Raw genomic sequence first — 15,438 nt, forward strand, 5'->3', positions numbered from 1 at the left:
TTGCTTTTTTTTTTTCTTTATAATTAAATTTTATTTTGGGGGTTCCTGAGTGGTTCAGTCTGTTAAGCATCTGACTCTTGATCTCAGCTCAGGTCTTGATTTCAGGGTTGTGAATTCAAGCCCCATGCTGGGCTCCCCACTGGCTATTAAGCCTACTTAAAAAAAAAAAAAATATATATATATATGTATATGTATATATATATATATATATATATATGTTGTATGTAAGCCAATTTGATAATAAATTATATTAAAAATATTATATATTATATAAATTATATATATATATTTAAACAGGTAAAACATGTTTGAGCACTTATATGGCTCAAATTAAAATTATATAAAACATAGAGAAATCACCTATATTCATCCATATCCCTTTTACCTTGCCCCTTTCCTCCCCACTGCCTGGCCTCTTTCGGTAACCAATTATTTTATTTCTGTTAGTCTGATATTTTATGTCTGGGTGTGTAATTTCCTCTCCCTTCTCATATAAAAGAAAGTAAATTATATTCACTGATCTGTGCTTTGTTTTTTCCTCCCTCACAATATTAACATGTATCCCGGAGAATCCATAGATGTAATGTCTTCCTCATTCTTTTTATGTTACTGCATGCTTTGTTCAGCAGTCCTATGCTGTTGTTGTTGCTATTTAGTCCAAAAACAAGCAGCTTAGTGTGTATTATCTTACTTGTGGCCCTTTTTGCCTTTGTTTATACCCTTCCAGTCCTCATAGGCATTTGAAGTTTTGACCTCTGCGAAGGCTTTCCAGCTGGGTGGAGGCAGGGAAGGCCAGGTACAGCAGATTCCCAGAAGATTCATCACCTCGATCCACTTGCTTTGCTGGAGATGAGGGTAAATAGGAACTGAACAGCAGCTATTTTCCCACAGATCCTGCCGCAGGCACCCTGGGCTTCATCCTGTTTAGATGGAGAGCTGGGGAGTGATGAATGAGGAAAAGGAGTGTCTTTAGCACAGTTTGGTTTTAACTTTCTCTTCTCTAGAAGGCACAAACGCCTCTAGGATCATCTCCCTCTTGTGCTAATTTAAAGGCAATTAAAAAGCAAAGAAACACAGGATTTTACTAACATTCAGAAGTCATATCATTCAGTCGAAGAAACATTGTATTGCACAATGAAGCTGGAGCTCCCATTTTCAAAAATGAATGTTTCTGAAATCTCAGAACAGCCTCAAGTAGACAGCTTTATGCTGACTTTTTCCCCTGCTCATCTCCAAAGCTCATACCACATACATTTGCTAGTTTTCCTTTTCTACTCTGTATTATACTCATCAATCTCACAGGAATCAGGGTCTGCCTTTTTTTTTTTCTTTTTCTTTTCCTTCTTTCTTTTTTTTTTTTTTTTTTTTTGGAATGAGAAACAAACACTTTTCCTTGCTGGGTAATTCTTTTGCAAATATATTCCTTGCAAGTTCACCTCGTAAGTTATTTGTCCTATTTCTGCCCTACTCTTTTAGAAAAAAAGGTGGGTAAACCAATTTGGTTAAATTAAAAAGGTTTTGCCTTTTCCTAAAATGATTTCCTTCTGGCCTGTATGAGTATGATATGACAAAAGGAAACCAATGCAATGAGGTGTGTTTATCTTTGAATACACCCATGCTAAGTGCATGACTATCCGCCGGCCTGTGAGTTACTTATGCTTCAGCACATGCAGAATAAATTAACTTAGCTCTGAATATATCACCTATTAGTCTTTGGAGGATAACTGTCTCATAGGACTCACAAGAGTCCTGTGTGACGGCCAGCATTCTTTTTAGCCTTGAAGTCACAAGCAGGGTGAAGCAGTGATTATTTCCTGGTCTGAAAGGAAGGGGAGGGGATCATGAGAGAGAAAAGGAACATGTATGGGAAGAAGAGATGGAAGAGTAAACATGAGAAAAAGGGAGGAAAGGGAAGGAAGAGAATGGAAGAAAGGGAGAAGAATGAGGGGATATTGCAGGGGAAGAATAGAAAGGGCCCAAACTATATCTTGTGGGGCACCTGGCTGGCTGAGTCAGAGGACTATGTGACTCTTGATCTCAGCGTTGTGAGTTCGAGCTCCACGTTGGGTATAGAGATTACTTAAAAAAACAATAAGATCTTAACAAACATAGGCTTGTGGAAAGAACTCTCCTCTGAGGGTTGAAAGTCATGTTTTCTAGTTCTATATCTTCTGCACACAGTGCCAGAGAATTTGAGGAATTTGGTTGAAAATCAAGCACCTTGGAAAATACAGTGCCTCTTTTTGTTAGTAACCAATACTTACGAGTGCTTACCATGTTCTGGGCACTTATTTAAAAGCACTAGAATGTATTATACTAAGCGAAATGAGTCCATCTGAGAAAGACAAATGTCATACGATTTCACTCATATGTGGAATTTAGCATATGGGAAGGTGGGGAAGAGAAGAAAGGGAGACTCTTAATGACAGAGAACAAACTGAGGGTTGATGGAGGGAGGTGGGTGAGATATGGGCTAGATGGGTGATGGGTGCTAAGGAGGGCACTTGCTGTGATGAATAGTGGGTGTTGTATGTAAGTGAATCACTGAATTCTACTTCTGAAGCAAATTTGTTAACTACAATTTAAGTTAAAAAAGAAAAAAATCTTAAAAAAATAATAAAAGCACTTGGCATGGATTATGTCATTTAATCCCCACTGCAAGGCAAGGACTTAGGTTTTATCTCCATTTTACTGATGTGGAAACTGAGGCACGGATGCTAAATAATTTACTCAAGGTCACATTAAGCAGATGACTGTAGTAGTCACGTAGTCACTGCTTCATTCACCTCCCTCCCCCACCCAGTGCCTTCCTCGCTAGCAGAATCTCAGTAGTCTGGGTTGTGATATGCCTACCCTGCATCCTAGCCCCACTGGTTGAACGACAACAGACCTAAACCCATCTTGGCTCTCACATTCTCCTTACTGTTATACATTTTCCCAGCTTCCTTTGCAGGTGGCTATGCGACCAAGTTGTGACCAATGAGGTTTAAGAAGTCCACTAGGGGACTTCTGGGAAAGCTTTTCCTCTGTGATAAGAGGAAAGCATATTTTCTGCTTGCCTTCTTCTAACGACTTGAGGAGGGTATGAAATGAAGATTCTATACTTGTGGCTGTAGCAGCCACCTGGCACCCACGAAGCAACAAACCCAAGGAAGAATGTCGTCATGCTAAGGATGGCAAAAGGAAAAGTGGGAAGTGTTGGGGACTTTGAGGACATTGTAGGACTGCTACAATAAGCCTGGATTCAGCTCCCTGCACTCTTCTCATTATGTGAAATAATCAAAGGTCACTATGGCTCCTGAAAATTTGTCAGGTTTGGCCAAACATGCAGCTGCATATATAGCCACTGATACGGGAACAGAAGTACATTTCAGACACAGGACGCTTGTCTTTGTTTCAGGCTCATAGGTTGCTACTCAGTACTGCAGAGTTGTTTCTTCCAGCATCTTCCACCTTCAACCTTGACCCTGAGTATACAGTTGTTACTCTTAACCCAGGAACAAAGGCAAACTGTAACAAGCCACAGGGAAATAGAAGCTGATGAGATTTTTAACTACCTAAAATATTAATCTACTAGCTAAAACAGAAACAATAAAGACACATACTGCAAGTAAACTTCAGATCCACTACAAAGATTCCTTTCAAAGGACCCATATCCCATGGGGATTCTCTGCATTGTTCTCACACAACCACTCACTCACTCACTGACCTTTGTGCTTCTACCCAGGACTTTACTTTGGGCAAAAACATTTCACCCCACCCCCAACACACAGTTTTCTGAATCTTGATATTCTCCACATCCAAAAGAGTGCCTACTGCCTAGTAGGAACTTGATAAACGGTCATAGTATGGAATTAAAATTGCTTAATATCCCTCCTATTGAACAACTATCAAAATCATAAGCTTTCAAAAATTATGAGGACATATTAATATTTTTCTGATCTTGACAGATGATTTCTTAATCACTATTAAATTTTAAAGATATGCAAATTGCTGAAGAGAGGAAGTTTAATAAGTTACTCATAGAGAGCAGGTGTTCAACAAATACATTGAATTGAATGGATTGGGCTTTAAAAAAGCTGTATGTTATTCTCTCTCTCTCCCTCTGCCCCTCCCCCCCAATTTAAATAAATAAATAAATAAGTAAAATTCTTTTTTTTTGATGTTTATTTATTTTGAGAGAGAGAACACAAGATGGGGAGATGAGCAGAGAGAGAGCGCGAGAGAATCCCAAGCAGATTCCACACTGTCAACACAGAGCCTGATGCAGGGCTCGAGCCCATGAACCATGAGGCCATGACCTGAGCCCAAATCAAGAGTCGGATGCTTACCCGACTGAGCCACCCAGGCACCCCTAAAATTGTCTTTAAAAAAAGGGAGCACCTGGGTGGTTCAGCAAGTTAGGTGTCTGACACCTGATTTCAGCTCAGGTCATGATCTCACAGTTATCTCACGGTTATGAGATTGAGTCCTGCAACCTGCTTGGGATTCTCTCTTTCCCTCTGCCTCTCCTCTGCTTGTTCTGTCTCTCTCTCTTTCTCAAATTAAAATAAATAAATAAAACTCTCTTAAAAAGCTGTATGTTTTGGGGAAATGTAAACTGCGGCTAAAGTAAAATAAGACTTTTCCACTACACTGTTCTTGGGGCAAGAAAAATTTAATGAATTTTTCAAATATGTCTGGTTTACAACTAGGGGGCAAAGAAGGACTAGAATTCCATTATTAAGTGCTTCATTTTGTTATAAACTTAGTGATTATCTGGCCAGATCATGCATGGCTTCTGGGTCTGGTGAGTTGAATTAATAGGGAAGTCTCGCTCCCTGACATCAGTGTTGGTTTTTTTTTTTAGATTTTTTTAAATGTTTAAATTTGAAAGGGAGAGAGAGAGAGAAGGAGGGAAAGAGAACAAGCAGGGGAGGGGTAGAGTGAGAGGGAGATGGAGGTTCTGAAGTGGGCTAAGTGCCTACAGCAGAGAGCCCAATGTGGGGCTTGAACTCACAAACTGTGAGATCATGGCCTGAGCCAAAGTCGGTCGCTCAACCTACTGAGCCACCCAGGCGCCCCTCTGACATCACTGTTAAATGGAATTCCACTTAATGCAAAAATGACTTCCCTCTGGAAAGACTGTATTTAAACCTAAAGGCACTTACTGCAGTGGAGACTGAAGTAGAGTGATTTCCACAATGAAAGTTGCCCCGAATGAATTGGAAAGGGATGGATGCAAAGAACTGAGGAAAAGAAGTGATAACCTAATGTGAAAGTGTTCTATATTTTTTTCTCATCCTTTTTTTTTTTTTTTTAAGGAAAGAGTCAAGAAATAAACATAAAGACCTCATTGTTCTTGTTGAAATCATTATGGTTCAAGGTACTAAAATATACTAAAAGCAAATGTTCACAATTTCCATTCAGTAAGCCCTTGAAAATCACAGGAAAAAATAATAAAAATAATTGTTACAACAATAATAACACTTTGTTTGTTTAACCTTAGTTTTCCACTTTCTTTAATTGTAGCTATATATAAACATTTTCTTATACTTCCTCTGTTGCAATTATTCTAAATGGCCTTTATGCCTAGCATAATAGGAAATTATACCGAACTGAAAACTCATTAGCAATGTATTCATGAGGAATCAAAATAATTTCAGATTCAACAATAACCTAAATGTAAATTTTTGTTTATTACAATATGGTAATCACTTATAAAGGCAGTGAACTAATAACCAAAACATTGTAGAGTACTGGAAGTTCTCCTAACTTGTGTTGCCTACAACTATGTAAGTAATATCAACTTTTAATCTTTATTTTGTTATGGTGATATCATCTTCTGACCTGGAATGTAATCTTGGGAGTTGGGAGGGGGGGGGAGAATTTTATATATCACTGTCTCCAAAAATAGTTGATTAGGAGAGTCCTTCCAGATTAAGAAAATTTAAAAAGCACCACAATCTAGTCATTTCCTTCAAGCATATTGTTCACGTTTCATCCTCCAGTTTAGCCATAATCTCTGTGAGGATAGGGGCTGTGTTTGATTTACTGCTGAATTCCCAGCACTTAGCATAGCATCTGGCACATACTGAATGAATATAGCTGAAAGACATCAACCGCACACAAGGTTTTTAGTCCTCCAAGCGGACCAGCAGATCTCAAAACCTCCTTGTTATAGTTCCAAGATGGTGGCTTATGCCATCCAGTTTTCTTCCCGTATACCTTTTTTCAGTTTCTGGGGGGAAATAAGGCATGGAAGAAATGAAAGTGTTTTCTCTTGTCAGAGAGGATAAGGAGCCCTCTGGGTTAGGTTGAATATGTACAGATTCAAAAATATGTCCTGAATATTGGTTTCAAGGCTTATTCCCTACTTTATGATTTCCCTTCATTTCTTAAACATGAGCGCTGAAAGTTCCATCCAGTTCAGGGACTATTAGCGTGTTCCTGTTAACTAAGCCTTTATTTTATTAAAAATAGAATGAGCCTGATGAAGCAACATAAAAGCATCAGATGAATTCTCTTATGGAATTCAAGCTGCCATTATTTGACTTCATTACTGCTTCATTTCACTGATATTCCTTTTATCTTAAGTATGGCCTTCTCTAAACTTCATTAACATCAAAAAGTTTTTGTTAAGTACTTTAACTGAACATGGCACTGTACAAAGACGCTTATACAAACCAGATCCTTGTTATTTAGAAAGTTAAACTCACAGACATGAAACAGAAATATTTATGAAGTTTATGTGCTTTATGCAAATGAAGGCCATTCTCTGATTTACTTTATGTGATTAGTAGTAGCTAATACTCATTGAGTCCTAACTAAGTTTACGGCACTGTGTATAAAAGCACCTTACACGCATCTTCTCCATAAAGCCCCCAACAACAACGAGGAAGGTGGGGTGTCCCAGGCTAAGTGAATTGCCTAAGGAAGGTCATACATCTGTGACATTAATTCAGGTCTGGCTCAGAGACCTGTCCCTTAACCACTCTGACCTACCCCTGCCCTCTAGCTTATAACCTCCTCTCCCACAAATCCTTCACCCATCAGCAGCCAAATGTGCCAACTCAGTTCTCAGAGGAACAACTGCCTGGAGCCGGGCAGGGATTTGTGACAGGCATGGTGTAGTGACTGGAGTGCCTCAAGTTAAATCCTTGGGGAGCTGGATAGTATTGGATTAAATGCTGTTAAAAACAGGACAGCTTTGACAGAACAGAATTATCAATCAGATTCAATTCCATTCTAAAAATACAATCTGGACAGTTGAGACTCCAGACTGTTTAGAAGAGCTCTTTAATCTGTAGATAAACCTTACTGAAGAATGTCCCTGATTCCCCTTCAAGTTTCTGTCCTTGCTTGTCCCCTCTCATCAGTCCCCAACTTCCAATTAGAAAAGACGATACCCTGGTTTCTATTGGCTCATCGGTCCTCAAGCTGCTGCAGTCTGGCTAATGCTTCCATTTTTCCACTGGCAGTGCTCTCGCAAAGGTCAGCAATAATAACAAATGATTATTATAATAACACCTAGTGCTTCTTGTGGATTTATTGGGCACCAAACACTGGGCTCAAGGTTTTATTTACATTGGAGGGAGAAACCTGGAGAACAGGAGGATTGCACAGGTCTTGGGGAGATTTTGGCTTAGTTAACTCAGTTTTTTAAAAATTAACTTGACATGGAAATATCAGAATACTTCAGACAAAAATCCAGTTTTGAGATGTGCTGTGCTGTTTGCTACAATCCGTATGATGAATCTTTTGCACTTGGACCCTCCTCAGGCAAATTATTATTATTATTATCTTGATGTTTTTATTTTTGAGAGAGAGAGAGAGAGAGAGTTGGGGGAGAGGCAGAGAGAGAGGGAGACACAGAACCTGAAGCAGGCTCCAGGCTCCGAGCTGTCAGCACAGAGCCTGAGGCGGGGCTTGAACTCTTGAACTGTGACATCATGACCTGAGCCAAAGTCAGATGCTTCACCGATTGATTCCCCCAAGCGCCCCTCAGGCAAGTGATTTACTGTCCATACTTTACATGGATATTCTGGTTAGGATTTACAGTAGTCAGGAAAAGACCCCTCCACTTAAACTAGCTCAAGATAAAAGATGGAGGTTATAAAACAGCAATCCAAGGGCAGGAACTGTGGTACACCTGGATTCATGGAAGCTGAGACTAGAAGACAGCGGCCAGCTCTTCATTAGTGTTTCTACTTTTCATTCCACAGGGGCTCCATTCTCCTGTTACAGACCAACTTCCTCTTATTCTTCATTCTGTTCCCTCATTCCTTAACTTGCTCAAAGCTCCTTATCCCCACTCCACCCCCTTGCAGCATTCTCCTTTATGTTCCTACTACCAATTGCCTTAGTCTTTTGATTTTCCAACTGTAAATTCCTGGAAAATCCCCATTATGTATTTCCAAGCCTGGTCACATATGTCATAAATTACTTTCAAGCTGCAATATAGGTCACACTGAGGGAAGTACAGATATGGTCCAAACATCAGTAACCAGGTAGAGTGGGAATACCCTTCAAACAGATACCAGAGGCCATCATTTGGAGAATATCCTGAGCATAATTAACCTTCATAAAAATATTGAATAAAAGCCATTACTTATGCTTATTTTAGAGACATGAAAATTGAAGCTTAGAGAGGTACAAAATAATTTGTCCAAGAAATTAAGTGGCAAAGCTGAAATGTGAACACAGGCTGCCTAGCTAACAAACTCAAAGCCTCTATTTTTATTTTCTTTCTTGACTTTCAGGCTGAGTAACATTCTTGCTATTCTCTACTTCCTTAAACTAGAACTCTGCTGTTAGTTTTGTGTTTTTCTGATGGCTCCTCCACTCCCTTTAATTCCTTGTTCTCCTTCCAGTTCTTACATGTAGGAGTTCTCCAAAGGACTCTTCATGGCTCCTTCTTGTTTCTTCCTGTATGTGCTTTTTAGGCAAATTCATAGGTTTTTACAGATTTGAATACACTTAGACACTATGGTTTCCTCAACTGGGGTTCTTAGACACACACGACCCCCACCCCACCCAAGAGACTTGTGGATAGAATTTAGGGAGTTCATGAACTTGAATGAGAAAAAAAATAACATCTTTATATTTTCACCAGACTCCAACAGAAATTTACTAATCCCTTCAATTATGAGTGTATCAACAAACCACTGTAATAGCAGCAAACATCTGTGACTTTGTTACCAACAAAAATCATAGGTATTTTAATATTTTCCAACTGTTGCAAATATCTTAAAATTTTATTTCTTCTCATTATACTTCAAAATCACAGTGGCTCACCTCACACCTATCAGAATGGTTAAAATAAAAAACACAAGAAACAACAAGTGTTGGTAAGGATGTGGAGAAAAAGGAACCTTTTTGCACTGTTGGTGGGAATGCCACTGGTGTTTCCAAGCTGTGGAAAACACTATGAAGGTTCCTCAAAAAGTTAAAAGTAGAACTACTCTATGATCCAGTAATCACGCTCCTTGGTATTTACCCCAAAAATACATAAACACTAATTCAAAGGCATGTGCAACCCTATGTTTATAGCAGTGTTATTTACAATAGCCAGGTATGGAAGCGGCCCAAGTGTCCATCGACAGATGAATTGATAAAGAAGATGTGGTATATACACATGATGGAATATTATTTAACCATAAAAAGAAAGAAATCTTGCCATTTGCAATGACATGGATGGAGCTAGAGAGTATAATGCTAAGTGAAATGTCAGAGAAAGACAAATACCATATGACTTCACTCATATATGAAATTTATGAAACAAATGAGCCAGGGGAAAAAGAGGAAAGAGAGAAAGAGAAAAAGAGAGAGAGAGACAATCCAAGAAACAGACCCTTAACTATTGACAACAAACTGATGCTTACCAGAGGGGAGGTGGGTGGGGGAGATGGGTGAAACAGGTGATGGGGATTAAGGAGTGCACTTGTTATGAGGAGCACTGGGTGATGTATGGAAGTGTTGAATCACTATATTGTACACCTGAAACTAATATAGCACCGTATGTTAAAACAAATTAGTTAAACTGAAATAAATTCAAAAAATAACAAAAATACTGCACTCCTTTATTTTGATAACTGTTTTTGCGATACACTAATCCTGTCCCCTTTATTTTCTGTATTTAGAAACTTATTTTTTTTGAGAAAGGGTTCATAGACTTTGCCAGACTACTAAAGGTTAAAAAGTCCTGTTTTAAAACACTCTAGGCTGTTAACAAACCTTATTACGGTGATAATTTCACAATGTAAATGTATGTCAAATCATCACATTGTACACCTTGAATTTACACAACATTATATGTCAATAAAGCGAAGAAAAAACCCACGCTAGCCAGATGTCCTATCATGACTTATAAACAGGTTCAAGTCTTGGGCAATGCAGAGGCAGCTTCCTTAAAGCCTAATGACCTACTCAGTTTTCTGAGTTCTGTCTTTAAGCTTTGGCTGCCTGCTTTATCTGCAGACTTTACTTGTCAGATGGGCACCTAATCCTCCCGGTGGTATGATACCCTTGTGTTGATCTTGGGCCTCTAGTTTATATCCCAGATTGCTTTCTACTCTCACTCATTCTTACATTTTGTTTACTAACTCCGGGTCTCAACTCCACACTAGCTGTTGTGGATCCCTGGACTACTAACACTTTGTCCTGCATATAAACTTTTTCACCAGTGTGGAATAAACCAGAACTATTACCAGAGTAATCTTGAAGTATAGCTCTGATCATATCCTTTCCTTCCTCTGAATGCTTACAAGTTCAGTATAAACTTCTCAGTGAGGGTAATTTTGATTGCCCAAAACTGAAACCTATTTGAGGTGGCTTAAGTAAGATGAGAAATATATGATATGGATACAGGGATATTATGCAGACATTATGAGTAGGGGTGTAGGAACAAGTTGAGCCATAAACAAGGACTGGCAAACTTCTTCTGTAAAGGGCCAAATAGTAAATGTATTAGGCTTTGCAGGCCATATGGTTTCTGTCACTGTGGCATAGGCAATATGAAAAGAAATGAGTTCCAATAAAACTTTATTTATAAAACACACAATTTGCCACACAGCTCATAATTTTAGGACCCCTGGACTAAAACATTATCAGCACTCGCTGAAACTCATTTCCATCACTATCCACAAGTCTGCTTTGTTCTCTTCCTACTGACTAGCTTCTTCAGCTTCTCTGGTTCCCATGTTAGAACGTGGCTTCTGAAAGCTCTGAGCTTCCGTGTCACAAGTTAAAGTTTAAGCTCTCTCTTTCTTTGCCGGTGCTAATTCCAAGTCCTTAGGGTAGGGATATTGTCTGGCCTAGTTTGGGGCCTAGACCAATTAGCTGTGGCCAGCGGTCTGGGTCTTGCTGTATGAACAGGGCTTTGGGAGCCACCCCTACAATGTCTTAGGTCAGAGCTGAGGGACAGGTTTCAGAAAAGAGCAAGGAGCTGGGAAGACAACCCAGTGAAAGCCGTCTGTTGCATTCATTCAAACCTACATTTTCAACATTATCCCTACTAGACCTCTCCTATCCCTTTCTGAAGTACAACCAACTCCTTGTCGATCTCATAAATTCTGCATATTCTCACCCTGCATTCCGCCTATCTGCCAGATATTCTTCTACTCGTCTTCAAAGTCTCTTCTAAAAAGCCACCCTTTCCTTTAAATCCACACAACAATCTATTGGTCTTGTTCTGCTGCTATTTCTGTACCTTTTTGTTTTGCAGACAATAGGTGCTCTGCTGGGGAAATGACTTATTTAATTTTTTATCCACTTTGGTACCTTTCAGACAATAGCCTCTGAGTTCCTATTGGTTGAGTTTAACTATACCTTCAAAGCTGAATAATTCCAAACTAAAGAAAATGTTGACTTTCAAGAGTGGCAGTTATACAGGAAACATAGTATCTACTTTTAAGGAAATTATTTAAAAACCTAAAAGTATCCATTTCCAAATTTTTGGTAGCTAAATTAAAGTACATATGCAGAGAGATATTAATTACAGCAAAACTTACATTGAATGTTATTTATACTAAGAAGAAATAAAGTCCCATTAGGATTGTATCATCTGTTAATATATTAAATTAAAAAGGAATACTGTAGGGGCACCTGGGTGGCTCAGAGCTTTAAGCTCAGATTTCAGCTCAGGTCATGATCTTGTGGTCCGTGAGTTCCAGCCCCGTGTTGGGCTCTGTGCTGACAGCTCAGAGCCTGGAGCCTGCTTCAGATTGTGTCTCTCTCTCCGAACCTCCTTCGCTTGCACTCTCTCTCAAAAATAAATAAATTATTAAAAACAATACTACAGAAATAACTTAAGAGAATAGGAAAGGTTATAAACTTGAAATATTAAAAACTGCTCTAAAACGCAAATGCTCCAAAATGATTAGTACTCGTGCAAGAAATTTACCAAAGAGCCAGAGATCTCATCATCTAATTTCTTTCTTTCTAGAACTATTAATTAACATTGTTCCCAGAACTGCTAAAATCCCCTGCTGAAAGGAATAAAGTAAATACAGTAACTGCAGGGAAAACTGGTTCACATCCACGAAACGGTTGCAAGGCTTGAGCTTTTCTGAAACGGAAAACACTTGTTAAATAACTATTCCTAAACTATTAGCAAACTATATAAAAGCTTTTTATTTAACACCATCCTCCTGGGAGACTGCGTTGGAATGCGCAGCGGGTCAGAAAACGGCACAGATTTGGCTCAATTGTAAATATTAGGTGCAAAGAGGCGAAGCCATTGTGCAGAGTAGGGGGTGGGGAGGGTGGGGTCCTGATTCCCAATGTTGATAGAAGGACTCCAATTTCGCTTGGTATTCATTTTTCTACTACAATTACAGTTTTGCTAAGAAAAATAAAATATCAGTTGTGCTCTCATCAGGCTTCTAATTTGCAGTGCCTACAGAAAAAGAAAACGTCTCATTTAGCTAAAAGAATCACCTTTCCGCAATCTCCAGAGCCTCGGGGAAAACGGAGGAGCGCCCAGCCCCACCCCACCGCCCCCACCGCGGCCACCTCCTGAAAGCCCAGCCCGCTCCACCCGCCGCCGCAGATCGTCGGGGCTTGCCCAGCGCGCTAGCCGCCCTAAGACCGTGGGTCTCCGCGGCTCGAACCAGTCTGTCGGGCGGTTCTGCGTGGGGATGCTCCAAATCACTAAACCACAACACAGAACCCAAGCTTGGACTCTGAACCAAGCCCTTTTGCCTAGTTTTCTCTTTCCCCGTTTCGCCAGAATCCTCACCACCCCTCGTCACAGCCTCGTCATAGCCTCGCCCCAGCCTCGGGGTCCTCTGCAGCCACCTGCGCGTGTACGCTATTGTCACGCAGTAAGGAGGGGCTGCGAGGCGCTCAGCCCACCAGGCACTCCAGGGAGAGACCGAAACTACAACTCCCATCACGCCCCACAGCCTGTTCCCTCCTCCTCCTTCCCTCCCCCCTCCTCCCTCGGCCAGCGGCCGGGAGGCTCTGGGCTTTTATCTGCGGACCGGCGGGAGGGAGTCAGGTCCCCGCGATCTTCCCCGACCCGAGCGATCTGCCCAGCGGCGGCGGCGGCGGCTCTTAGCCGGGTTTTGCCTCCGTGCCCCCGCCAGCCCCAAACCCGCGGGGGCAGACGGTCCGTCCGCGCGTGCGAGAGGATGGTGATCCGCGTGTTCATTGCCTCCTCCTCGGGTTTCGTGGCGGTGAGCACCGTGGGGACTGGCAGAGGGCGGGGGTCGGGTCTGGGGGGCTTTTGGGCGCAGAGCGCGGGTCCTGCGGGAGGTGCGCGGCGCACGCCCCTGCGCGTCTCGGTGCGCTGCGCGTCCGGACGCGGGAGCCCGCGCCGGGCAGGTGATCCATCACACTTGCACAACAATGAAAAGGGCGGGGAGCAAAGGTGGGTGGGGGACCCCAGCTCGCCCACAGGCCCACTCAACTCGGCCTGAGAGGGAGACAGCGCAGCGGGGAAAATGGAGTCTGCGGGAAACCCCCAGCTCCAGTTGTGTGATTTGGGAATTTGGGGAACGGGTACTCTGAGAGCTTCGGGGGTCCCGCTTCCCTTCGTGTTAGTTCTTCCCGATGTGGGACCTTCGGCCTGGTTATATTTTATATAACCAGCTTTTATGTAGGCTGCTTGGTTTGCTAACCTAGCTCCTGAATGAAACAAGTTTAAGTAGTAATTGCTCTTCACCCTCCCTTCCTTTCCACCCAGTTCATTAGTTTAAACCTGAGCAAAGAGAACTATAAACTAGGTTTGTCCAGTCGTGCCAGGGTTTTCTTACTTGTTTTGTCTTTTTTTTTTTTCCTTAGGATGCTATGAATATTTTCTTTATGTAAATGTGTGTGCTTGGTTTCTTTCCCCTTGTAGTGCAGTGGTCAATTTCATCTTCAGGATGTATAAAGTGTGGTTTCTCTAATTATTTTAAGTTGTGTTTGGTCGATATTTTGGCTTTTTAATTTTTTTAGGAAGAAGTTTTTGGGAAGAAGAGACAAATAGCTAGATGTCAGACTGCAAAGAAAAAATGCAGTAATATACTTGATAGAGCTCACTGGGTAATAACACATGTAGCAGGATGTTTTACATGATTATTAAAACTTGGTTTCCTTAGTAAGAGTTAAGCTGTTACGAGGTTCCTTGGTGAGATATATAATCAAAAACATCAAAACTGCAATATTGGTTGCTTAAAATTTGGTCAGTTGTCTGCCCAGCAACAACCAGATTGTCCCAAAATTTGTTTCTGAAGCAGGTGGGATGGAGGATGGAATAAAATATTGTTTGTAAATCCTTATAAACGACGGAGACTTTTTATTTAAAAAGAAAGCAACACTGTAGTACCAAAAAAGACCCCTTTTCATTAGGAATAGATGGGAAACTCCAACTTATCTTTACATGCAGGCATGTGGTGGTCCCCATACTCCTGATAGTTTTGGTATTTCTAGTTATTTGTGGTTGCTTAGTCATTCCTGTCTTTTACAGATTTCTCTACTGAACTACACTTCGTGTGTTTGGAAACCCATATTGTTTTGTGCATAGATTTTGTTTTTCAAATGCACTTCTTCATAAGAATGCTATAGACTGTTTGGTTTCACCACCAACTAGCATGCTCAGTAATTGTCCCAGTAGCATTTTTTGATTATGGAAATGCTGATCTATAGTATTAAGAAGCCTACGTTAGTTTGGACAAGTCAAAGTCAAAACTTCAGGCAGTTACTTGGCTTAGCCTACCAGCAGGTAATATACAAGATAGCTCTGGAATTTTGCATCTCTGTTTCCTCAGATCCATTAACATTTATTGCCTGCCTGCTATGCCCTTTTTTAATTTTATATTTACTGTTATGTGTTTTGTCCATGAAGCTAGATTTAAGAGACCTAAGTTTTAATGCAGAATCTGGCTGGTGGTGTAAGCTTGGATAAGGTGCTTCATCTCTTCCTGAGTTAGAATGAAGGATGGTGATGAATTGCTCAGAATTACATTCTAGCTT

The 15,438-nt window shown here is 40.8% G+C and overlaps 1 protein-coding gene across 1 annotated transcript in view; it reads left to right on the forward strand.

The window, feature by feature from the left end:
• The first annotated feature begins 1,134 nt into the window (after window positions 1-1,134).
• SH3BGRL2 (SH3 domain binding glutamate rich protein like 2) overlaps window positions 1,135-15,438 on the forward strand; it is a 73,043-nt gene continuing 58,739 nt past the window's right edge. Inside the window, exons 1-2 of the mRNA XM_019831599.3 lie at window positions 1,135-1,194; window positions 12,936-13,658. Coding sequence (XP_019687158.2) covers window positions 1,135-1,194; window positions 12,936-13,658 — 783 coding nt within the window. The remainder of the gene's footprint in view (window positions 1,195-12,935; window positions 13,659-15,438) is intronic.

The sequence above is a fragment of the Felis catus genome, chromosome B2 (genome assembly GCF_018350175.1).
Source record: "Felis catus isolate Fca126 chromosome B2, F.catus_Fca126_mat1.0, whole genome shotgun sequence".
Classification (NCBI taxonomy): domain Eukaryota; kingdom Metazoa; phylum Chordata; class Mammalia; order Carnivora; family Felidae; genus Felis; species Felis catus.